At 38.5% G+C, this 24,994-nt stretch overlaps 3 protein-coding genes and 2 long non-coding RNA genes across 10 annotated transcripts in view; 4 read left to right on the top strand and 1 right to left on the bottom strand.

The window, feature by feature from the left end:
- Positions 1-2,559, top strand: part of LOC111332391 (glutathione hydrolase 1 proenzyme) — an 11,494-nt gene extending 8,935 nt beyond the window's left edge. For 2 of the 4 annotated variants that reach the window (XM_088743781.1, XM_088743782.1), the window contains exons 7-8: positions 1-304; positions 604-1,322. The exon at positions 1-304 is cut by the window's left edge and continues 48 nt beyond it. In XM_088743781.1, the coding sequence (XP_088599907.1) occupies positions 1-304; positions 604-873 (574 nt within the window). In that variant the 3' untranslated portion in view covers positions 874-1,322. Of the gene's footprint in view, positions 305-603; positions 1,323-2,427 lie in introns of those variants that run through there. The other 2 variants (XM_088743783.1, XM_022937711.2) reach the window with 2 other exon arrangements.
- A 95-nt stretch (positions 2,560-2,654) lies between these two features.
- On the top strand, positions 2,655-5,010 carry LOC148717497 (scoloptoxin SSD20-like). Its single transcript, XM_088743791.1, has 3 exons — positions 2,655-2,780; positions 2,956-3,166; positions 3,851-5,010. The coding sequence occupies exons 1-3, from the start codon at positions 2,680-2,682 to the stop codon at positions 3,899-3,901; spliced, it is 363 nt and encodes a 120-aa protein (XP_088599917.1). The 5' UTR covers positions 2,655-2,679; the 3' UTR covers positions 3,902-5,010.
- On the bottom strand, positions 3,161-9,162 carry LOC148717498 (uncharacterized). Of its 3 annotated transcripts, XR_015994874.1 has the most exons (5): positions 7,612-9,162; positions 6,588-6,703; positions 5,894-6,223; positions 5,567-5,728; positions 3,161-4,920 (listed from the first exon to the last, which is right to left on the bottom strand). It is a non-coding gene; the product is annotated as an uncharacterized LOC148717498 (long non-coding RNA). The 3 variants fall into 3 exon arrangements; XR_015994873.1 differs by lacking the exon at positions 5,894-6,223; XR_015994872.1 differs by having other exon boundaries at positions 5,567-6,223.
- Positions 8,105-9,383, top strand: LOC148717499 (uncharacterized). Its single transcript, XR_015994876.1, has 2 exons — positions 8,105-8,168; positions 9,157-9,383. It is a non-coding gene; the product is annotated as an uncharacterized LOC148717499 (long non-coding RNA).
- A 3,399-nt stretch (positions 9,384-12,782) lies between these two features.
- On the top strand, positions 12,783-24,103 carry LOC148717500 (glutathione hydrolase 1 proenzyme-like). Its single transcript, XM_088743787.1, has 8 exons — positions 12,783-12,907; positions 14,971-15,347; positions 16,550-16,751; positions 17,143-17,453; positions 17,824-17,951; positions 18,728-18,915; positions 20,794-21,034; positions 22,738-24,103. Exons 1-8 carry the CDS (start codon positions 12,882-12,884, stop codon positions 23,017-23,019), a joined length of 1,755 nt encoding a protein of 584 aa, XP_088599913.1. The 5' UTR covers positions 12,783-12,881; the 3' UTR covers positions 23,020-24,103.
- The last annotated feature ends 891 nt before the right edge of the window (positions 24,104-24,994 follow it).

The following is a 24,994-nucleotide window of genomic DNA, read 5'->3' on the forward strand; positions in this document are numbered from 1 at the left end:
TGAAATGGCAGATTTTGATATTCCTGATCACGAAAGAGTGGATGGTATTTCTCCCTCCCCAGTCAATTTTCCAGGGCCTGGCAAGCGACCGTTCTCCTCCATGTGTCCCACTATTTTAACCGATAACGACGGAAAAGTTCGGCTTGTTATCGGTGCCTCTGGTGGGAAAATGATAACCACAGCTGTGTCACTGGTACGTCCAATCGTTACGTTCTACGCTCCTCAGCTGTTGCGATTTGATAGCCAAACGTTATGTGGGCCCCGTATTGAACTTTATCAGGGAAGTAGTCGGGATTTTTCAAAGGTGGGGCATCACCAGTTTTCGCCACCTGAATATTGTAATTTTCTTGCTTAGAAAAGGCTTTGAAAGGGGGGTAACGGGCACACTTGCCCCCTTCCCCCCCCCCCCGCTACGCCTATGTTCATGCTCAAATCTACAGTCGGAGAATGCTCAGAGAGTTAACAAAAGTTGAGAAACACATACATTATTTATTTAGTGGATTGAAGCCCGTAGTTATTGACTCCGTCCCTGTTCTCCAAAAACATCGCGCCTATGGCATATATTGATACAAATGAAGTTTACAGTTATTTTTGCACCTGCAGGTCTTGATGAACAAACTCTGGTTCGGTTATGACTTGTCTAAGGCGGTAAATGAACCGCGATTGCATTCGCAATTGGTGCCTGATCAAGAAGTATTTTATGAAAAAGACCACCCCATTAAAGATAACGTAATAGAAGGCTTGATAGAGCTAGGTCACAAAGTCGCCGGCAGTGATATTTTTGCTGTGGTGCAGGCGATTTCTAGGGAACCTCGAGGAAAAATATATGCCAAGTCTGACCCGAGAAAGCATGGTGAGCCCGCGGGTCAATAACTGTTAGGTCCCGTGGCACTCGCCTAACCTTAACTTGCTTTAAAAAGCTACCTAGAGTAGTAGAAACCCTATATTCTATAAAATTGGCAGACAAAATGCTATGAGGCTGAGAACCAGTAATAAAGGATAGAAAATGCATTTTCTTTTTCATTTTTATAGCAGTTATCGGACATCTTTTGCCGAAATTAGCGTTTGTAGATAATATTTATAAACGATCTTAGCTTATGATTCCTGTCTGTGATAGGGTCCTCGAACATTGTTTTGTTTTGAATCATGATAAATGAAACGGACAAAAGCGTTGATTTCATTCACTCTTTTTGCATCGATTTAGTTCTCTTAGAATTACCTTTTCATTACGTTCGACTCAGCTCGTCATGGATGCGTTGAGTTTGCTTTGCTTAGGTACAAAATACATGCTATAGATTTAATAAAAGGAACTGTTTACAGCACGCTTTCAGTATAATACTTTCATGAGGATCTCAATGGCGTGATGACATTTACGGCTAACGGATTTATTTAATTTTTATAGTTTTCTTTTCTTTTGTGAGTTTTGTTGCCTAACCTTAACTTCCTTTGAAACGAAATACTATTTGGTAACCCCTTATTCTTAAATTGTTTTCATAACACAGTCATTCTTGGCTTGTTAGCTCAGTTGGTAGAGCACTGCACTGGTATCCCAGAGGTCATGGGTTCAAATCCCGTATGAGTCTGAATTTTTTTCATGCCTTATTTCCACTACTACGTGAGTAGGGTTCATTACTGCGAGGATCGCTTTCATACACTTCATGAAGTGCACCTCACTGCAGTACACATATATGATTTTCATATATTTAAATTCATGGACAGTCATTCTTGGTGCTTCAATAGATTAATTGACCTTTCCCCCAATTCATTGTATCTCAATGATGCGAATTAATGCAAACCTTCTTTCCTTCTCTACTTCAAATGTACTTCAAATTTTTAAAGAAAGTAAGTCCGGCGTTGGAATAGGTGTTTAAATACCTGGTCTTTTATGTCTAGTAATGTCCGTCAAAGGGAAACACCTTACTAAACCAGACATTACCAGCGAATTAACGAGCTAAAAATCAGACAAAAACGCCAACCTAACGTTGATTTAGCGTGGTCTATACTTTTGTCGACTGCGATATTCATGATTCGTAAGTGGTCAAAATGTTGTGGACTCACCAGGCGCAGTCACGTAAAACCACAGTCGGTCTTTTAAATATCAGTTTACGTGTCTCAATATTCAATCCTCTTGTACAAATTAATTTTTCTACCTATAAAGTTCACTGAGCACACAAACGCAAGTTTTCCTTCCTTGGTGCCTTCCTCTCGCAGAAGGACTGCAAGAAACTCACAAAATTTCCTTAAAAAAACTTATCGGACTAAGTTATATGAGAATGTCTCCATAGAGACTGGCTTGAGCTACATAATTACAACGAAGGTCTACAGTAGATATGCGTTTGGATCTTTGTACCTTTCCTAAACAGACCGTAAATCAAGTACTTGAATAAAATTTTCATCTTCATCCTTGTAATTTTTTTTTTTCAAAAGAATGGAAAACAAGTGTTGGATAGCAAGATCAAGAAGAATGTATCGTATAACGCGGATTCCTTCTCGAACGCTGACACGGTACGATACGACACACGCGTCTGTTCTGGCCCCGAATGGAGACGCATTTTCTAACATGGGGTGAGTTGACCTAAAAAGTTCAGTTGGAAGTACGAGCGGCACCAGTGGACCTTGAGTTCACCATAACTAAGGGCTTGGGATAGGTGGCATCTCATCGTTCCTGCTTTGAAAGACATGAACCACCGGAAGCAGTCGTACTCGCACGGTTTGACAACAGTTATCATGGTTTGGTGGCGGGAAAAATTAAAAAGGACTGGCGCAGTTGTCGTAAGAAGGTAACAACTCGCATGGTAGCTCTTAGGAAATAAAGCCAAATATTATCGTGTCATTGCTCAGCTTCACTGACACTGTGCTTTTCTAACAGTAGTGTCGTTGCTTTGTTGTGTCAGTGTTTTCTTTTGGTCTGTTTTTCAAATAGATTTAGCGCTAAATATCGATTCACCACCACAGGCATCACCTACAACAATATGAGATGGCAGATTTTGATAGTAGTGATCACAACCCGGTGAATGGTATTTCTCCCTTCCGATTCAATTTCCCTGGGCCTGGTCGGCGGCCGTTCTCCTCCATGTGTCCGATCATTTTTACCGATAACGACGGAAAAGTTCGACTTGTTATCGTTGCCTCTGGCGGAAAAATGATAACCACAGCTGTGTCACTGGTACGTCTAATACTTTTTTTCTCTACGCTCCTTGAATCTCAGCGATTTGACTACTATAGGTGTTAAACACTGTAGGGGGTTCAAGGTGGGTATCCCACCCAAATTTTATCCTCAGAAGAAAAAAAAGAATGGTGGCAGAGAAACACACCGACAAGCACCTCATATATCTTTATCATATGCGCCGTGAAATCTAATAATTTTTTTTTTGCATGGATTTTCCTGCAAAGAAAATAGACTCAGCCTGAAACGATAAATCTGATTATGATTGTAGGTGTTGAAGGGTTCCATTCGCACGTAAACGATGCTTAAATTAATTAATTCAAAAACTGTATCTATTCACCTGATAGTCACTTAGTTTGAACTAGACGAACTCTCACTCAGATATTATTTAATGGATAATTACTGAAGCACATGGCATTATGAGAAATATTGCAGCCAGCTAAGGCCGTAGGCCGAAGCTGGCTGCAATATTTCTCATACTGCCATGTGCCTCAGTAATTATCTATTATAATTATTGATACGTATGATGCACGAGATGTCATCTCTTACGCTCATTTGTCGTAAGAGATGACATCTCGCATGGTAGAAAACAAAACCAAATGTAGTCATGTTATTGCTCAGCTTCACTGACACTGTGCTTTTCCAACGGTGGTGTCGTCGCCTTGTTTTGTTTTTTTCAAACAGATGTGGCGCTCAATATCGATCCATCACCACAGGGATAATCTACAACAATGAGATGGCAAATTTTGATATTACTGATCAAGACCTGGTGAATGGCATATCTCCCTCCCGATTCAATTTTTCTGGGTCTGGTCGGATCGGCCACCGTTTTCCATCACCACAGGGAATGCGTGGGAATGCGTCCCACCATTTTTGCCGATAACGACGGAAAAGTTCGGCTTGTTATCGGTGTCTCTGGCGTGAAAATGATAACCACAGCTGTGTCACTGGTACTTTCAATCCCTTTTTTTCTCTACGCTCCTTGAATCTCAGCGATTTGACTAATGATGGTGATAAGCACTGTAGGGGGTTCAGGGTGGGTATCCCACCGTGCAGTTGCAGCTATATCCTCAGAGAGAGAGAAAGGTACCAGAGAAACACATCGACAAGCACCTCATATATTTTTATAATGCACGGTGAAATCCAATTGTAATTTTTTTTGTGTGGATTTCCCTGCAAGGAAAATAGACTCAGCCTGAAACGATAAATCCGATTCATAGGTTGTTGACGGTTTCCACTCACGCAAACGATGCTTAAATGGGATAATTCATATAATGTATCTATTCACCTAATGGACACTTAGCTTGAACTAGACGAACTCTTACTCATGAATAAAGGCTGATAGTTTCTAAAGAAACTGTTTGGGGCTGCGTCGGTGGGGGTAACGAAATAATTTGAATACATTAACAAAGTTGTAATGGTAAATTGGCCACCGTTACGATTATAAAAGCTGACGTTTCGAGCGTTAGCCCTTTGTCGGAGCGAATAGGAGAGTTGTGGGTTGTGTGTGCTTTTAAAGGCTGAAAAAGGAGCTACGTGATTGGTGGGAACATGGCAACGAGAAAAACACGAATAAATTAGTGGAACGAAAAGCGTTCGTTGATACCTGTGGGATTTAGACTGTCGGTTTGAAAGATGAGCTTTTGTTCAAGAGTTTTCCGGCTTTCCGTGCTACCTAAGTGTAGCATGGCAATCTGCGGTCTTTCCTTACATTTTTTTAGCTGATCGAAGAGTTTCCTCAGAGATATGGAGCCCTGATCAATAAATGAGAATTATTATATTATTTTATTATATGATTCAGCCCAATTTGTCAGACACCAAACAATAAAGTATTTGTGCACTTCTTTGTGAGAATTTTTTTTTTTGTGGGAGGGGGGAGGGGGCTTACCCTCCCCAATAATTCTGCCACCATTTTGAAAACACTTGTTCCCACTCATCTGGCATTTGTCAAGGAAACATAAATTTTTGAACGAAGTTCATCCTTCGAGGGTTTAGCCCCCAATTTAAAATCATGCTTAATGCAATACAAAACAGCTCAGTTAACTGAACAAATTTTTCAAACAATAATGCAAATGACCCAAAGCAGAGAAAAATGCAATGCAAAATTTGTTTTTCCTGTTAAGATGTCCTTATTTGTAAAATGGAGAAAACCAATTGGCCAAAAGCTTGACATTTGAAACAGGCCTAAATTCTTAACCAATGCCACTCCCCAATTAAAAACAATATCTTGAGCTAACCCATGTCTCATCAGATTCTTTCATGTCTTCTATTGGAGCACACACAACAATTATCTGTTTTATAATCCGTAAACAACTTCTGCAAGTGGGCCTGTGATAGCTTTATGCATGTGTCTGTACTCTAAAACCCTGTAGCTATATAATTGTGACAATTAATACATACCACATTGCTCTAATCCATACTCTTGGAAAGCTATGAATGTGGTTTGGAACACCATATATACCTTGGAATACTGCTTTCTTAGTGGATGATATGAATGATGTTTAGGATGCATGAAAAGCTCTGTTTATGGAGGCAGTCGAACGTAACATTCCAACCAAGTTGCTGAAGCATAAAAGGAATGTACCATGGTTGAATTCTGAATTAAGAATCCTAATTTTGAGGAAACGGCACTTGTGGAGGAAAGCAAAATCCTCAATGGATACTGTTAAGTGGGCTCAATACAAGTCCTTTAGCAAGAAGGTGAAGGATGGTTTGAATAAAGCGTACCGGAATTATGTTGCTCATTTAACAGCATCTTTGCCTTCCAATCCTAAAAAGTTTTGGTCCTTTGTTAAATCGCGCACTGGTAATTTTGGTGTTCCCAGCTGTGTTGAACATGGTGGCCAATCTACTTTTACACCCAAGGCGAAAGCTGATATTTTCAATACATTCGTTCATAGTGTTTTTAGTCAAAGATCTGGAGATACGGAGGTCGTTGCACCGTTCACTGAGAGCGGGGTTGATGACTTAACTTGTTCAGTGGCTGATGTTTTTAAAGTTCTCAGTACCCTTGACGTGAATAAAGCGATTGGTCCTGATGCAATTTCACCTAGAATACTAAAGGAATGTGCCGCTGAGTTGGCACCATCAATATCACAGCTGTTCAATTTTACTTTGGATCATGGCAAGTTATCATGGGCATGCTTCAAGACCTCGGCCATAGTTTTTCACTATACAGACCTTCCAGTAAATAACATATATATATTTTGGTTACTGTATAGAATTCAGTATCAAGAGCACCCTATATAGGTTCATAAACAATTAGTTCTCTTGTGAAATCTCTTCAATCATCCTTTGATAAAACAAAATATAAAATATAAAATACTGCTGAACCAAGAATTTTTTGTTTTCATTTTTCTATTAGATATATTAATGATGGATCAATCTACATTAGTCAAAATAATAAAACACAGACACACACCTGTCAGTACCATCATGTGGATTGTAGTATCCATGCTCCTTTAGCCAACTTAAATATGTCTTGAAATAGTTCTCCAAGTGTTCATGTAGCTCCTTCCACCATCTTTCAATCTATTTCTGGGATAGTAGAGGAATTTAACAACCATAAAATATCATGTATTAAGGTTTGGTCATAGATAAGAGGGGGGGGGGGGGGGGCTGGTGCAAATGATATAGGGAGGACCCAGGACCTCTCATTTTCATAATGGTGAAAAACATGCAAACTGAAAGTTTACCAAGCATGTAACTCCTTATTAATCATTGTTCAAATTTAATTTGTCTAACTTGTTGACAGCTTTTAAAATGGTGAAAAAAGGCAACTGCAGGGTCAAAAGGGGTAGAAGAATCTGCCAACTTGCTGCTTGATTTCTTCACTCTTGAGGGGGAAAGAAATCACACAGCAAAACTTGACACAAAAAAATATCAAGCCCAAAAAATAGCTACTCCCCCCATTGTATCAAATGGTCCATCTACAATGAGTAAAATATGAATATCTTGATGAGTAGCCACAAATGTTAGCCAGGAATTTCCAGTCACCCCCTAGGAAGTAATCAATCTTGTACTTATCATTGTCAACCTCAGTTTCACTTAACTGAGCCATTTCAGTTTTAATATCTGAAAGACTTCCTTTCCGATGGTCCTAGGTCTCTTTTGTTTTGATAATTGCTAGTACATAGTAATAGTTTTACACCATTGACTGAAACAAACTTTTGCTTCTTTTATTATGCCCACACGAAAAAGACAGTTACAACAGAGAGAAAAACAAAATACATATATATGTGCTAATTTTGAAAAAAACAGTTTGAATAACAAAAGGAAAAGAAACACTTGGATCAATCATAAGTTAAACAATTCCTGTGAAGTATATTAAATTCAGATAACAACAGTCAAATCATAATATACATAATAACAACACATAGTTGCCCTTTTTACTTATGGCATTTTCCTTTTAATTTAAGATGGTATAAGTGAAATTCACTCAGTACCTTGAGTCTCTTTCCAATGTTGGTGCCATCTCCACTGATTTTTACCCTGACTGTTTCTTGTTTGCCCAGATCTCCCTTAATTTTAAGCCTTTGAGTTTTTTCCATCAGGGTATATCCTTCAGGGAAATTTGGACTCCTTCTACTTCACCTGGGGTGAGTTTTAACTTCCATTTGGCATTTAATTCTGTCATATTCTTTATGATCCTGTGTGTATTTGGCATATCAGTAGCCTTCATAGCTAAGTATTTCCAAGCTCAGTTGGTCAAAAGTGTTATATTCATCCTTTATGTAAATCCATGGATTAATATCATCAATTTCATCCCTGTTCAATGTTTTAGGGTTGCTTTCAGTGAATGGAAGTTTATTTTCATCAGTGAGCTGAAGTGTGTCATACTCTTGGGTTTCAGCACTAAATATCTCCACCTTGGTTGCTATAAAATCTTACTCTCCCATGAAAGAGAGTGTTGAATAACATTTATCTTTAAGTTGTTTTTTTATTCCAGATTGGTGCCTTTGTGTAAATTCACTGAATATTTTAAAGAATACTTATCCTTTATGTAAGTCTATGGATTAATATCATCAATTTCATCCCTGTTCAATGTTTTAGGGTTGCTTTCCGTGAATGGAAGTTTATTTTCATCAGTGAGCTGAAGTGTGTCATACTCTTGGGTTTCAGCATTAAATACCCTTACCAAATCTACATATATGTGACATATATGTGACATAGGTTCAATTGCTGCACATATATGTCACATATATGTGCATATATGTGACATATAGTTAAAATGCTACAGTCATTTCTACATATATGTCACATATGTCTGCATAGATGCGACATATATGAAAATTGGCGAGGATGAAAACATATATGTAACATGTATGCAAGTTTGCACATATATGTAGCATTTATGTTTGCTCTATTTAAAATTGAGGGGGATATATAAAGGTAAGCTGAAAAGTGGGTGATCGTGTTTTTAATTTTCCTTACAGCTGTCTGTAAACCCCGCAAATTTTTCAAGGTCAGGGAAGAGTTACTGGGGAATTTCGCAAAAAGTCAAGGAAAATCTTAGTTCTCATCAAAGTCAGTGAAAAGTAGGGGAATGTTGATTTGAGGGTTCCACAGAGGTTTGTGAAGTAGTCGATCAAGTGTAGCAAATCGGATAGAAAGCTTAAAAGCGATGGAGAAGTGTATCATAGAACAATAGAACTATGCTATTCCGAGAAATTTCGTAAATCGTTCCCTGCATGTCTTTAGCCTTAGCCATTTTATATTTGAGTTGTGCACCCCAAGGAAATAAAACAAACCATCAAACCCTGCTTAACTCTGTGCTAATAATATTTTGTGCACTGTGCTTTCGATAATTTGGTAATTAATTTAATTCAAGGTCAGTGAAAAATGTTTTGAGGTCAGTGAAAAGTCAGAGAAAAGTCAGGGAATTTTTTGGGTTCCAATGAGTGGCAACCTTTTGTTAGTATTACTATATTTAAGATATATCACAAACTAATCTATGATTCTAAGTATATATCTTGCTTCTCATTTGACAGCATTTGTATAGTCCCAATTCAAGAACTCAAAAGTGGCCCTTGTGCAAAAAGCTATCCAGGACACGTGCACAGGATGCCACAGAGGAATTTCAAAAAGGAAAGAATGTTGACACTATATCGTTAGCATGCACTTGCGTTTTATGACCCTTAATCTTGTCCAATACATTCCATTGAAGTTCATGCACTCATCAGTAACCTATATGGGCAATAGACTTATCATTTTCTCAGTTGAATGCCTGGTTTATTGTTTGATGGGTTCTGAGTTAATGTTTTTGAATGTTGCATATTTGCGGGACCATCCATTGAGGGAGATTGTTATCTGCTTTTTTTATCTATAATGCCCTTGAAAATAGAAAAAAACTTGATTGTGGCAATTGATGTGCTTTAACTCAAGAGAAGTTTCTCCAACTGACCTGTAATTTACCAAGTACATGTCACTGGTGTACATGTTGTGGTTCAGTTTTATCCTAGGTTCAATTTTTATTTTTGTTTGTATTAATTAAACTCTATCATTATTGCATATAGCCATATATCCAACAACAAATGGAAATAAAATTTGCCTGTAGGATAAAACTGAAATACATCACTTTGATGCGGTACGTTGTAATTCAGGCCATTTTATTGATGTAAACACTCATTCACTTTGTTTAAGGAGGAATACAAAATATATGCTTTGTTTGCCACAACAACATATATGTCTATGAGCATTTTCTTGCTTTACATTTGGGTACAGCTTTTCATTTGCATATACAGGCTGTTGATGTTTTATATAACTGTTTAATATGAAAAAAGATTGGCTCATACAATTTAGAAGAACTGCAGAAATGTAATGGTCAAGAGGCCAACTCCAATGTAGCTTTGTTGGTTTATTAGCTCGACGTTTGGACCGTCTCAGTCTTCCTCAGGAGCATACTAATTACAATGTGATTAGTATGTAATTAGTATGTGATTAGTATGTAATTAGTATGTAATTAGTATGCTCCTGAGGAAGACCGAGACGGTCGAAACGTTGGGCTAATAAACCAATAAAGCTACATTGGAGTTGGCCTCTTGACCATTACATTTCTGCTTTTATTTACGTTATTTCAAGAGCCCACGATCGCTTCAGTGATCCTCCAGGCAGTGCGTTTGAGACTGATCAGCATTGTTTGTGGGACCCCTTACAAGCTTCTACTTATATATATATATATGTATATATATATATATATACAATTATTTAGGAAAATAAAAATTAAAACTTTGCACGAAGTTTTAGTGCGAAGTTTTAATTTTTATCTTCTTAAATAATTGTTTACAAAGCTCCATGATTCAAGGATAAGGTTTTTTACGTTTATATATATATATATATATGAGTTCTATTTTCTTTACATATTAACAGGTTTCGCAAAGCCATGCCTTACAGAAATATATGATTTTGTGATCTCAATTAAGGATTGTGGTTATTCTTTACTGACTGCAATTGTTTTTGGCTAGCTATTATCAACTATAATACATCTATGCCTTTAGGTTGACCTGCATATGCATGCCCTCACCAAATCTACATATATGTGACATACATGTTACACATGTGTGCCACATATATGTGGCATATATGTGCAACGATTGAACTTATGTAACATATATGTCACATATATGTAGATTTGGTAAGGGTGCATTTGTGGTTCCCAGGTTCCACATATATGTTACATATGTGTTACATATATATGTCACATATATGTGATATATATGCAACATGAGTGCCAAATTCCTACATATGCCACATTTATGTTACACATATGTGGCATATATTTGACATATATGCCACATATATGTGACATATATGCCACATATATGTGGCATACATATGTAACATATATATGTCACATATATGTAGATTTGGTAAGGGTATCTCCACCTTGGTTGTTATAAAATGTTACTCTGATATGAAAGAGAGTGTTGAATAACATTTATCTTTAAGATGTGTTTTTATTCCAGATTGGCGCCTTTGTGTAAATTCACTGAAGTTCTTATTCTTTAATGGGCCTCTTAAATTTTTCTTGTTCATCCTGGCAACCTTTCTGGCCAAATCCTTAAGTTTCTTCCAGTAAAAACTACCGGCTAAACTTTTCTGATTTGGCAAGAGCTTGCTGGAGTTTTTCCGCCTCCACTTTGAGCCTTTTAGCCACTTCATTGACAGCATTCTTTTGCAGTGAAGAGGCTTTGAATAACTCTTGCTAGTACATGCATTGTGAAGGCATAAGTTATTGATTTCCACTGATCAAGCAAGGCATGCATTAATTATTCGGCTATTTACCACGACTCCTTTGATGCCCGATTCCTTTAAAATTGTCTCTATAATTTCAGTAGCAGATTTCCCGGCTTTTTCCTTTCTCCTTTGAAATGGTATGAATTACAGAGCTGTAAGAATAAACACGAGAAGCAAGGCAAAATTATTCAATTGCAGAAATTTTTGTGATTCACCGCCTCAAAATATAATTATAACATAAACAAAGTAAAGCTCGCGTTCTGATTGGTCAATTTAGCGTCCCCCATTTGCCCTTGGGTATACGCTACTAGCGTGAGCAAATGCAAAGACTATTTTTCCGCGCGCGCTTGTTTTTTCTCGTCACGTAAGATTTGTTAAATAAAAGGGAACTCTTTAGCTACAATGTATCTATGTTATGTTATAAAGCAAATGGTAAACACCACAGCGTCCACTATTGAGTTATGGATGCACTTGGGAGGTTTGCTAAGCACTCAAGAAGCTAAAGTCGCTCACGGCTATCGCCTCGAGCGACTCTTGCGTTTCTTTCGTGCTTAGCAACCTCCCGCGTGCACCATAACTCAATAGTGTGCGCTGTGGTGTTTACCATTTGTTAATTACATATTTACATATCTTTACTTACTAGTTGATTTCGTAAGTATACGAAGGACGAATCCGGCTGAACTTCGCGTTTGAATCGCCATTTCAGTTTCACCTTCTAAGTGGTCTCCTATTGAAGACACTGTCACGCGCCAAGCAAAAAGAAAGCACGGAACAAGTTCAAGTACTTTCGAAGTTTGCGCCGTTTGCCATGCCGCAAACGGCGCAAACACCATCAAATTATTATTAAAATGTGCCAAATTTGTTCCATTATTTTAGATGTGGCGGAACAATTTAATTCAAAGCATGCGCTGTCAAGTTGTTCCAGTTTTCCTCGACGCGGTGGTTTCCTGACCGGTCACGCTTTGTAATATTTACATCACACCGGTGCCAAAAAGATGTAAAAATCACGCCGAAATCGTGATAAAACAAGTCCAGCTTGTTATCCATCAGCTTACTTCCGGTGGTACATTTGGGAAAAATATCCTAGTTTGAGAACGAAAGACAATAGTTTGACAAAAACTGCGTATTTTTAGGCCGATTTCACCGGATGTTGGCGTTACCCGATAAGACATAAGCAAAATGTTGCAATGAGTTTAATATGTGAAGAATCTGGACCTTTAATATAATATTCTATCAGAGAAACGGCTTACATATCATAAAGCTCATTAAACTGAGCTCGCATCTCTTATACCTAACGTATTATAAAACATTTTAAGTGTGTTACTAAGTCGAAGAAATTTGAAGACAAGAGACGATTGAGTAGACAGCCCTAGGGGTGAGGGCACGGGTTGTCTGGCTTAACGATTTCTGGGAAATCCGCTAGAATCGAGCGCGACTTTTACACCTTCTTGCAACGTCCAAGACGCATTTTCATCGCCAAATGGAAGCTACGATAAGGGAAAACTGGTAAGCATTATCAGCTTTCTTCTCAGTACTCCGTATATGCGATGTGCAGTTTTCGTTGTGATGAACTTACATGTCCGGACAGAACCAAAGTGTGGAAACTTATGGATAGCATTACCCAAAATCGATTCACATTCTGCAAAATTTTCAACCCCTTTAACCTCAAATATGTAACCAGTGATGACACAGAATGAAACAGAAGATAAAAAAAGGTCATATTCTACAAACTGAATGTGTCACGAAATTTAAGTTTCTGCTTCAGAGGTAGTTCACGGAGTTTTCCAGCTCGATCTATTTCGTGCTAAATGGCGTGATAGCACGTGGGTTTCCCAGAAAACTACACCGGCAACGACATACTTATCCTTATCCTTCGTATCGCTTTGATAATTTAGATTTCATTTACGCCGCCAGGTTAGTGGAGATCATTCGAAGTTAACTGGGCCAAGACTTTTTACCACAACAACTTACAAGTAAAATCAACTAGCATGCTTGTCCAATATAAAGGAACTAAAATTTGCATTTATATCGCTTGCGAAAGACATCTTTAGTCGAACATGTAGCTGAGAAGCATTTTCATGATCTCTCAGATCTTCACCGTTTCAAAATGTATCGCTGTATGAAGTTTGTTTCCAGTACACATATCGGAAAATATTTTCAACAAATACCATTAAATATAATCCATGATTAGCACTAATCCCTCTTCCAGGGAAGAAAATTTGACGCATATTCAAATTCTAATTTCAAAACAAAGTAACTTACGCGACCTTCGAGCACCCTCTGTAACACTTTTTAATAAGCTGGGATGGATACCTTTTTACGAACAGAGTAAAGTTAACAAATCCGCTACTTTTTATAAGGGCGTAGATGGCTCTCTTCCGATTGAACTATCGCAATGAACACTTAGCAATTAACAATACACGATATGACAGAAGCACGCGGTATGCTAGCTTTAATTCTATCAATCCTTATTATAAGCGTGAGACTGAAGGAGGCCGTTCTTTTGCTCTATCGGCAACAAGACTTTGGAATAATGTGCCCCTAAATATCAGAAAATCAGACTTCTTTAAGTCCTTAAAAACTCATTTATTTAAAACGATCTTCGCAACGCAGCAACATTTAGACCATTTTAGGATTGAACTTTTATAGCTATTTATATCTATATTTTACGGAAGTTTGATTCGCGTCTCTCATAAATTTAGGTTTTTAACTTAGTTTGTAATTTTATGTTCCGAGAGCCATAAGTTTATTAGCCTTTGGCTATAAGTGTTAACCCTCTTTAAATAATGTCATTATTATTATTATTATGGTATACACTTCTGAATGCTTCAGATTACAAATAAAATTGATATAGGGCGCCAAAGGCGTAGCCTATTCATTTGTCACTACTACATAGATAAAAGCTAATCTTAAAAAATTGTGTCCCTAGACCCTAGAAGGAAACAAATATGCTTGAACCAAGCGTCGTTTAATGAACTTAGTACGATAGGACCTTAAAAGTCCAGACACAAATAAACCTAAGAGTTCTAAAATGGTATACCCATAGACCCTAAAATGGAGATAAATCTTTAAAACCTATAATTAAAACTAACGTCGTTGGAAGAACTTAGTCCGATAGGACCTTGAAAGTCCTGGCAATATTAAGGGAGCTAGAGACTACAACTTTCTGCATGCATATGTTCCTTAGCACTGAGTGACATCGGCCACTTCCATTATTATTATTATTATTATTATTATTATTATTATTATTATTATTATAACCGTCGCTTCGTTTGCGTGACAAAACTGACAATTCGTAAGGGACTATCTTTTGACCGAAAACAACACTTGGCTTGTTTATTCATTATTAATTAAAGGGAAGTCTATCATAAAGGAAATATCTTGTGCTAACCGCCACTCGTGCGCCACAACTGTTGAGGACTTCTTGTTTAAATAAACAATATTATTTCTCCTGACATATTGTAATCATTAAGTCCTTCTAACTCTTTCCTTTTTGAAGCAAACACTAGCATTCAGTTTTTACGACCTAAAATCAAGCCAATAATTTAATCTGACTGTTTTCTTTTTAGGAGGATCACAATAGTTGTGGGTACGGGGGTGATTTCACTTTTGGGGATGAGTAGCCTTCTTGGTGGGATATTAGGAGGTTCCACCGATCAATCATCTGGCAGCTACGATAGATGGACCGTTGCCACGGATACACCAAAATGCTCTGAAATCGGAAACGGGATCCTCAAAGGTAACGGTTCCGCAGTGGATGCTGCCATCGCCGCCATGTTCTGTTTGGGTGTGGTCAGCATGCACTCATCCGGGATAGGAGGTGGGGGAGTGATGTTGGTGTACAATCAAACATTAAAGAAAGCAACAGTCATCGACTTCAGAGAAACTGCCCCAGCCACAGCCGACAAGGACATGTTCAAGGGTAACAGGGAAAAAGCCGAGATAGGTCATTAATTTTTTTTTTCTGGATGTTTTTTATTTTCTTTTTGGAAGCAATAATAGTGATTAATATATACCAAATAGTGCTTTTCGCGCGCGTTGATTGGCTAGTTCGGAAGTCGGAAGTGATTAGCATGAAGTGTTCATCTCCGAGTAGCCGGTGAAACATATCTGCGCGTCAAGAGTTTAATTTCCGACAATTTTTAGTATATTAACAGATATAAACTCATTGTTTGGTCTCTGCGACATATAAATATACACTAAGACAATCCTTCTCCTCTGTGTTGGTGAAAGTGGTGGATATTATCACCTCTGTCTTGATGAATAATTCTAAATTATAGCTTTCTCCGCTTCAATAGATTAATTGATTTTTTTCCCTAATACAGTGTATTTCAAGATGCGCATTTGATCATATCCTCGTGATATCTTCCGTTAATTTGCACTACATAAATATTAAATATTATCATCATTATTATTATTATTAATGAATGCAAACCTCATTACCTTCTCTACTTCAAAGTTTTGGAATCTTTGACTGTACTTTAAATCTTGCAAGAAAATAAGCGCGTCAAAGTAATTTAAATACCTTGTTTCCTATATCTAGTAATGTCCGTCAAGGGAAATACCTTACCTAAACAGACAGTACCAACGACATGATTAACAAGCTAAAAATTCGAAAAAAACGCCAACTTAAGGTTAATTTAGCGTGGTCTGTACATTTATCGACAACGATATTCATCGGTGGTCAAAATGTTGCGGACGAAATGCAGCCACGCTAAACTACTCTCCATTTGTTAAATATCAGTTTATATGCCTTAATATCCAGTCCTGTACAAATGAAATGATCTACCTATAAACTTCACTAATCACACAAACACAAATTTTCCTTCCTTGGTGCCCTCCTCACATATCTGTCACGTAAATCCGCCAATCAAGTCTTGTTTACAAGGACTTTGAGGAACTATTACAACTATTACAAGATTTCATTATACAATTTATTGGACCACTTAAAAGGTCTCTGCAGAGACTGCCTTGCATTGAGCCACATAATTACAACAATGGTCTGCATGCAGTAAATATACGGTTAAACCTTTATACCTTTCCTAAACAGACCTTAGTTTGAGTGTTTTTTCAATTCATCGAGTAATCTTTAAACATTGAAAAAAAAAATCACACAAAAACACCCACCAGATCATTTTATCACTTTAGGTGGTCTGTCTATTGCTGTTCCTGGTGAGGTGCGCGGTCTCTACGAGGCTTGGAAACGACATGGTCGGTTACCGTGGGAACGCCTTCTCCAACCCGCCATTGATTTGGCCAAAGATGGATTTGAAGTAACTCCAGCTTTGGATGATGCACTAAAGACGACGACAAATATTATAAAATATATTGAAAACGACCCAGGATTGAGGTGACTGACTCTAATGTAGATAACACGCTCTATCAGTGTTAAAGTAGCACTGATCACAAATAACAAATAAACCGCTTATGCTCACTGCCACTGCAATGCGCACAAAAGCAAATAATCTGAGGGACCAGTAAATATACATAACCTGGGGAGGGGAGGGGAGGATTTTTTGGGGGGGCGGGCATCGCATGTTTTTACAAGGTGAACTGGGAGAAGGGATCAACCGGCAGAGTTTGAAGGGGGGACTATAGAGAATTAGTTGCCAATTAAATGGGAGAGCAGGGATTCTAAACGTCTGGGGTTTGATTTCTCGCGGGGAACCCAGTTTTTGTTTTCTCCGACGGCCATAACAGTGCTAATAAAGTCTTCACTTCTTTCACTTTCAATATTTCAGAGAGCTGCTCTTTACTGATAAAAACACGCCGTTTAAAAAAGGAGATAAAATTAAGAACGAAAAGTACGCAAAGACTCTGGAAACAGTACGTGACGAGCCTGACTCCTTTTACAGTGGAACTCTCGCTACTGAAATTTTAGATGACATGAGGGAAGTCAATGAGACCGGGAAGGTGACTGACAGAGATTTAAGAAATTATAAGCCGATAATAAGAGAGCCATACCAGACTAACATCGCGAACATGAGAATGTACCTGACTCCACCCCCGACGAGTGGCGCTGTGCTGGCACTTATCCTAAACATTTTGAGAGGTAGGAGTTGTTGACCAAATGACGTTTAACTTTCTTATAGAGAAAACTCTCCGAAAGCATATGGAAAGTTCCCTTTCTAATTAAGTGCTTTATGTAATGTTGAAATGACAGACTATTTTTTTTTGTCTTTTGAATTAATCGAAAACACGCCATCATCCAAGTATCCTGAGGCTGTTTAAAATAAGTATGCGTGACCTTAACTTAGCTAAAGCTGAATTAAAATTAAAGAAAATGAAAGCACATCTCCGTACAGTGTTGGTTGACCCATTACCCTGCTACGACTTTTTTTTCACGCCAAGCCACTTAAGTAAAATTTTTACTCAAAAGATTTATAAAACCAGCTTTCTGATCTGGACTGTTTCCATTGTAGGGTATGACATTCCATCATCAGCTCGCGATGACGTGCTCACGTATCACCGAATCATTGAGTCCTTTAAGTTCAGTTATGCATGGCGCAGTCTCCTTGGAGATCCCGAGTTTCATATCGGGATAGTAGGGGTAGGTGACATGTAACAGGTGGTACAAAAGTGACACTTTCATTAGTTTCTTTCCAACTGGCTGTTTGGTTAAGGCTTGTCAACCCATAACCAAAGTAGTCCAAAGTAACAAGCCTTTATGGTACAAAAACACTTTGCCGAAGAGCGCACATGTTTCCTGGATATCCAAAGAATAGAAACTTTTATTCTTGTTCTGTTGCTTCGTCATTATTCGTTGCCGTGGTGAGTCGGAGGAATTTGGTTGTTTCGCGATAAAATTTACCCGTTTTCCTGGCGATATGGCCCTCTAATATTATTTTCATCCCACCTTATTGCAGTTATTTGGCAGTTAATCTTTTACAATCCCCCCTCCTCTTTTCATACATCACTGGCAACGACTGATCTCCCCTCCGTTGCCCAGACAAAAGGCTGAAAACCGTGTGATTCCCCTCAAATCTCTCCACCCACCCCTCCTTACACTGCAAGCTCAAGAAAACGTCAGTGACCAAATGAAATTCGATCCATCAAGAAGACCACGAGTATTCATCTTGATTCTTCTTTGCAGATAGTAATTGGTAAGCACAAGTTTTCTTCGATGCAATTTTTGAACCAACCGGTGATTGAATTGTAGCAAAAGCAATGAAGGTGATAAGAATAAAGGAAACCATCAACAATTAAGGAAGAGTTTTTATTCCTGAATGTAAAGAGAACAGAATGGGGAATAAGCAAACTGATGTAAGTTTGTAAAGGGTCAAAAACTCAGGTAACATGTTGCAACTTTTACTTTTTTCCTCAAAGAAAGCACGAATGATGTTAGATCCACTACTAGGTGACTACCTACGTCAAAAAATACGGGATAATACGACTTACAAGAATGTATCGTATTACGGGAATTCCTTTTCGAACGCTGATTACGGTACGACACACGTGTCTGTTCTGGACGAAAATGGAGATGCAGTTTCTGTGACATCCACTATTAACATGAGGTGAGTTGACCTGAAAAAAACATACCAAAAATAATTGTCCTCAGACTCCTGACTTTGTTTACAATCTATGTTACAATTTTGTCGGACGAGACACTAGTACCAGCTCTCGCGCAGTCAAAAAAGGTACTCCTGTTTTTAAGTATTTAAAGCTCACTTATCAACATGTTATGGCTCAACTCGAAAAATAGAGACGTTCACGTAAGGATAACCTCAGAAATCCGTGCATTTTCTAGTTAATTGCCTGCATTCTTTATCCAACAGCATCAAGTAGAGTACAAATAACGCGCAAATCGACTACAAGTATATATATCTTATTAGACGTTTTGTTGTGTAGTATCGCTGAGTATTTTTATACAAATAACGAGTAAAAATACTCAGCGATACCACACAACAAAACGTCTAGTAAGTTATTTATTATCCAACACACCAAACTGTTATTTCAGTGCGGGCGAATTTCGCGGATATTTATTATTTACGGGGAATACGGGACGGAAGTATGCGAAGCGAAACGGAATTGGCGCGTTGTCGTGTTGCTGTTTCTGTTTTCTTCAAATAATGAAAAAATTTTAAAGTAGTCTAGCTGTTTTTCTTCTTTCGATTCATCTAATAAACTTGGATGTATATTTGCCAGCCATTCTAACTCTTCGTCATTTGAAATATGATTCAAATTGTCCGCCATTTTTTTTTCGTAACTATAATTCAATTCCTTGCTTGCGCGATGCGAGAAAAGCTGTTTAACCGGTACTCTAGAGTACAAATACCGCGTGATGTTTGTACTCGTCTATGGCGTTATTTGTACTCTACGAAGTGTAGTTGGATAATAGCACGCGATATTTGACAGTTGGTTATTTTGTATTGTAAAATAAATCTGTTTAACCGGTCTCTGTGACTAGGTTTACACTAGAGGAGAGTTTTCCGGATTCATAAATGTTTCCGGATTCATTAATTTTGGAGCATTCGGATTCGTAGGCGTTTACACTGAAAGGATATTCAGATTCCTGACCGGTTAATCACAACGAAAACTCCAGGAACATTCGAAATGGAATGGTTACCAAGCCCAGTGTTCGTCGTTCGATCGACAAAGTGAAAGTGCCCCTACCAAAAAAGGGTAGAGTAGATCCAGATGCCACTGAGGCAAATTTGAGTTGGACAGATGCCAAGCAGTCTACGTCGTCGGCGATTAAGTGTGGCTGACGTTAAACTTCCTTACAAAAATAATTTGCGTTTCTTCAGAAATACTGCGGTACACATGATAAAATTTATGGCCTGAACCTGCAACAAGATTAGCCAACCGGAGACCGCCAACAATGTTAGCACCAGATCCATTTTGGTTTCACCGCAAACTCAAAAGATTGCATGCGGATTCGAGAAAAAAAGCGGTGACACGACTAAACTTTCCGGATTCAAAAGTTATCGGATTCAAAGTTCCCACTTTAAACTCCGGATTCAAAATCCCCGGAGACACGACCAAACCGGGAAGTTTTTATTTCGGATTCGTCCACTTTCGTATAAACGGCAGAATCAATCCGGTACTAAAACGTTTCGGATTCATCACGAATCCGGAACAATTTCCTCTAGTGTAAACCTAGTCTATATCTAACTAAAATACAGCAGTTGGATAGTAAATTACCTGGAGTGTAGTATCGCTGAGTATTTTCTACTCGTTGTTTGTCTTTTGGCTCGCCCTAGGGGCTCGACTAAATACTGCAAAACTCGTACAAATACGTACACTCAACGATACTACACACCAAAATGTTGGTTAGGACTTGAGTCTTACGTCATTTTGTCAATTTCGCAGCAGTTTGTAAAATCTTTACCATGATAACATGCGCCATTCTTTAACAGTAACGAAATTGTTTTGTTATGTTTTTCCAACAGGTTCGGCGCTAAATATCGATCCACCAGAACAGGCATCATCTACAACAATGAGATGGCAGATTTTGATATTCCTGGAGACAAACGAGTAGATGGTATTTCTCCTTCACCAGTTAATTTTCCTGAGAAAGGCAAGCGACCGTTGTCCTCCATGTGTCCCACCATTTTAACTGATAACAGCGGAATTGTACGCCTCGTAATCGGTGCTTCTGGTGGGAAAAGGATAACCACAGCTGTGTCACTGGTACGTCCAATCGTATTTTTTGTTTTATCTACGTTCCTTGAATCTTACAACAATACACATTGTTGTGGGATTCAGGGTGGGTGCCCCACCCAACTTTATCCACAGAGGAGGGGGAAAGATCGCAGAGAAACAAATGGACAAGAAACTTCTGTATCTTTATTGTGCACCTGGAAATCCAATGGAATTGTTGCTCTTTTCGTATAGAATTTCCAGGAAAACGGACCCGGGTTGAAACGGTAAATCCACTCATGTCTGTTTATGAATAATTATAACGTTGATGGGTTCAATTCACACTTAAACGATGCTTAGATAAGCTGTATCTGTCCCCCCGGTGGATATTTACTTGAACGAAACCAACTCTTACTTTTAACCACCACCACCACTTTTGAATGATTGTACTTCGTAATAAGCTACCAGAATTACAATCCCAAACATTACAAAGTTGGTAAAGCGATCAAAAGATACCGAGCACTTCGTCATTAAAAGATGTTCTTCTGTCCAGTACCTGGCAAATTAATGCCGGCTGACATCGGAACATTAAATTTTAAATTGAGGGTACACAAGTAAGTTAAGGTAAACGATGAAGTCACTTATTCAATGAAAATATGAAGTTACGAGTAAAAGTTTCCCGACATTTGCAATTTGAAAATAGCAACGGATACCATTTCACAGAGTGTTATCTAGGATACTATTTACATCCAGGCGGGTGTAAAAACTTACTCTAAGTTGTCACAAGGTCCTAGCAGCTACGAAAATGTCAAGCTGTGCTCAGAAAGAAAGGGTGGATCGTTTCTGCACTTTTTCCTTTCACTAAATCACAATTTACTCATTTTATAATCATCTAAATTTTCCAAACAAAGGGTCTGCTTAATTCTAGCCCTTGCATTAGTTTTAGACCTCGCACGCACAAGCAAGCTGACGATTTGATAAATATGTTTTCATCAGGACAAAAACTAAGTAAATGAATACACCGATATTGGTTGGACGATCCCCTACAATTAACCAGTTTAAACGAGTTTTTCCTCGCTGATATATTCGAACTCGTGAAGCAAGAGTTCCATATAACCCCAACATTAATTATGCATAGAGTGTTGCAAAGAAACCTTTATATTTAGTTTTTATGAAGTGGAATGCATAATTAATGTATGGGGTTCTATTGAACTCTTTCCACTCGTGATTTTCAGACTTTACGCCTCGAAATAACGCATTTAAGCGAGCTGCCCGCCATCATAGCAAACTAAAATTAGCGAGAGTTTGTCATTCAAAAACGAAGCGAGCGCGAGAACAAGTGGCATTTACTTTGAACTGCGTAAACACTTGTTACAGTTATAACTACAATTGACTTATGACAAGACAAGCTGGACGTATAAGGAAATTTTCATAACCAAGTACTTACTATTTCCACTATTTTCCACCAATGTTCTTTGTCCATTGGTATGCTGCCGAACGTCAACTTTGCCGGCACGCATGCGTCCTCAATAATACTGTCGCGCAGCTGTTAAAACTGCAATGAAGAGATTTTGTAAGACACACCAAGATTTCCTAAGGTTTTGGTAGAATCGAAGATTTACTCAGAAATGAGGGTTGATATTGATTCAGTGAATCCTCCTCAGAGCGGATTCGAACTGGCAGTGCTATGCTACTGTAGATATATGGTGCATATTGGTGCAAATTAATGCAAAAATATACTTTTGAACCTGCAGGTGTTAATGAACAAACTCTGGTTTGGTTATGACTTGTCTGAGGCGGTAAACAAACCTCGATTGCACTCACAACTGGTACCTGATCAGAGTGTAACTTATGAAAACGAAGCCGGTGGGGAATATCGCATTCAAGATTACGTAATAGAAGGCTTAAAAGAACTGGGTCACAACGTCATCGGCAAAGATTGGTTCGCCGTGGTGCAGACAATTTATAGGGAACCGGGAGGGAAAAAAGAAGCGAAGTCTGACCCAAGAAAGCATGGCGCGCCCGCGGGTGAATAGAAATTGTGTCCCCGAACACACTTTAGTTTTGTCAACTAACTTTAACTCACTTTAAAACACTAGATTGCATGATGACGTCAGTTTCTCAGTCTTTTCATAACACAGTCATTCTTATTAAAAAATAGCGATACTTAAGAAAAATGCAAATGACGCAATTCACTGTATACACGCTATATTAACCGAGCGTGAGTTCAAGAGAGCAGGATTTCGGCCGAGTTCTTCTTTTGCATTTTTGTGGCCGAAACGAAGTCGAAGTCCATAAAAATGCGAAAAAAGAACGAGGCTAATATTCAGCCATCTTGACCTGACAAGCTTGGTTAATAAAGGATTTATTATATTGCAAAATGATTTGGCTTTATTAAGAGTTAAGAATGACTTGTTTAATTTACTTTGATCGAGATCCGGGAAAGAAAGCCAACTGTGTTTCCAACAAGAATCGTTTCTGTTTTCTTTGGATTGACTATCTTCTGCCACTTTCTGCATTTCCATGGCCGAAATTGTGCAGGAATTACGAACTTAGTTCTAATTCCATTTTTTGTCTTGCGCGGGATCAATACGGGCAATCCCAAGCGAGCAAGATGGGCCCATCTTGCCCGCTGGCGCTCGGGTAGCCAATCAGAACACAGGATTCGCTTCATCTTGCCCACGGGCGCTGCAAGCGATGTAATAAAAACTATCATATAATGGTTAAGGGTTCTAATTAGGAAAACAAACTTCGCGTTGCTTGATAGCCATATCAAGAGCACTTCAAGATTCAGCCAGCCTCACTTCATAACGCAGCAATTAAGAGAAGTATTTCCAACCGAGAATTGTCGCTAAGAATATCTCTGCTTGTAGCGAGGCATTTATAGATTATGCTAGCATAATTTTTGGCATAATTCGAGCAATTGATTGACCGCCTCAAAATATAATTATAACATAACCAAAGTAAAGCTCGCGTTCTGATTGGTCAATTTAGCGTCCCCCATTTGCCCATGGGTGTACGCTACTGGCGTGAGCAAATGCAAATACTATTTTTCCGCGCGCGCTTGTCTTTTCTGGTCACGTAAGATTTGTTAAATAAAAGGGAATTCTTTAGCTACAATGTATCAATGTTGTGTTATAAAACAAATGGTAAACACCACAGCGTACACTATTGAGTTAGGGATGCACGTGGGAGGTTTGCTAAGCACTCGAGCAGCTAAAGTCGCTCTCGGCTATCGCCTCGAGCGACTCTTACGTTTCTTTCGTGCTTAGCAACCTCCCGCGTGCACCATAACTCAATAGTGTGCGCTGTGGTGTTTACCATTTGTTAATTACATATTTACATATCTTTACTTACTAGTTGATTTCGTAAGTATACGAAGGACGAATCCGGCTGAACTTCGCGTTTGAATCGCCATTTCAGTTTCACCTTCAAAGTGGTCTCCTATCGAAGACACTGTCACGCGGCAAGCAAAAAGAAAGCACGGAACAAGATCAAGTACTTTCGAAGTCATTTTGCCATGCCGCAAACGGCGCAAACACCATCAAATTATTATTAAAATGTGCCAAATTTATTCCATTATTTTAGATGTGGCGGAACAATTTAATTCAAAGCATGCGCTGTCAAGTTATTCCAGTTTTCCTCGACGCGGTGGTTTCCTGACCGGTCAGGCTTTGTAATATTTACATCACACCGGTGCCAAAAAGATGTAAAACTGCGATGCCGAAATCGTGATAAAACAAGTCCAGCTTGTTATCCATCAGCTTACTTCCGGTGGTACATTTGGCAAAAATATCCTAGTTTGGGAACGAAAGACAATAGTTTGACAAAAACTGCGTATTTTTATGGCGATTTCACCGGATGTTGGCGTTACCCGATAAGACATAAGCAAAATGTTGCAATGAGTTTAATATGTGAAGAATCTGGACCTTTAATATAATATTCTATCAGAGAAACGGCTTACATATCATAAAGCTCATTAAACTGAGCTCGCATCTCTTATACCTAACG

The sequence above is a fragment of the Stylophora pistillata genome, chromosome 13 (assembly GCF_964205215.1).
Source record: "Stylophora pistillata chromosome 13, jaStyPist1.2, whole genome shotgun sequence".
NCBI lineage: Eukaryota > Metazoa > Cnidaria > Anthozoa > Scleractinia > Pocilloporidae > Stylophora > Stylophora pistillata.

Coding starts and splice junctions, on each gene's coding strand:
- LOC148717497 (XM_088743791.1), top strand. CDS start 2,680: ATGAACCACCGGAAGCAGTCGTACTCGCACGGTTTGACAACAGTTATC. Junction 2,781..2,955: donor GGCGCAGTTGTCGTAAGAAG/GTAACAACTCGC, acceptor TCACCACCACAG/GCATCACCTACAACAATATG. Junction 3,167..3,850: donor TAACCACAGCTGTGTCACTG/GTACGTCTAATA, acceptor TTTTTCAAACAG/ATGTGGCGCTCAATATCGAT.
- LOC148717500 (XM_088743787.1), top strand. CDS start 12,882: ATGGAAGCTACGATAAGGGAAAACTG. Junction 12,908..14,970: donor GCTACGATAAGGGAAAACTG/GTAAGCATTATC, acceptor TTTTCTTTTTAG/GAGGATCACAATAGTTGTGG. Junction 15,348..16,549: donor CAGGGAAAAAGCCGAGATAG/GTCATTAATTTT, acceptor TTATCACTTTAG/GTGGTCTGTCTATTGCTGTT.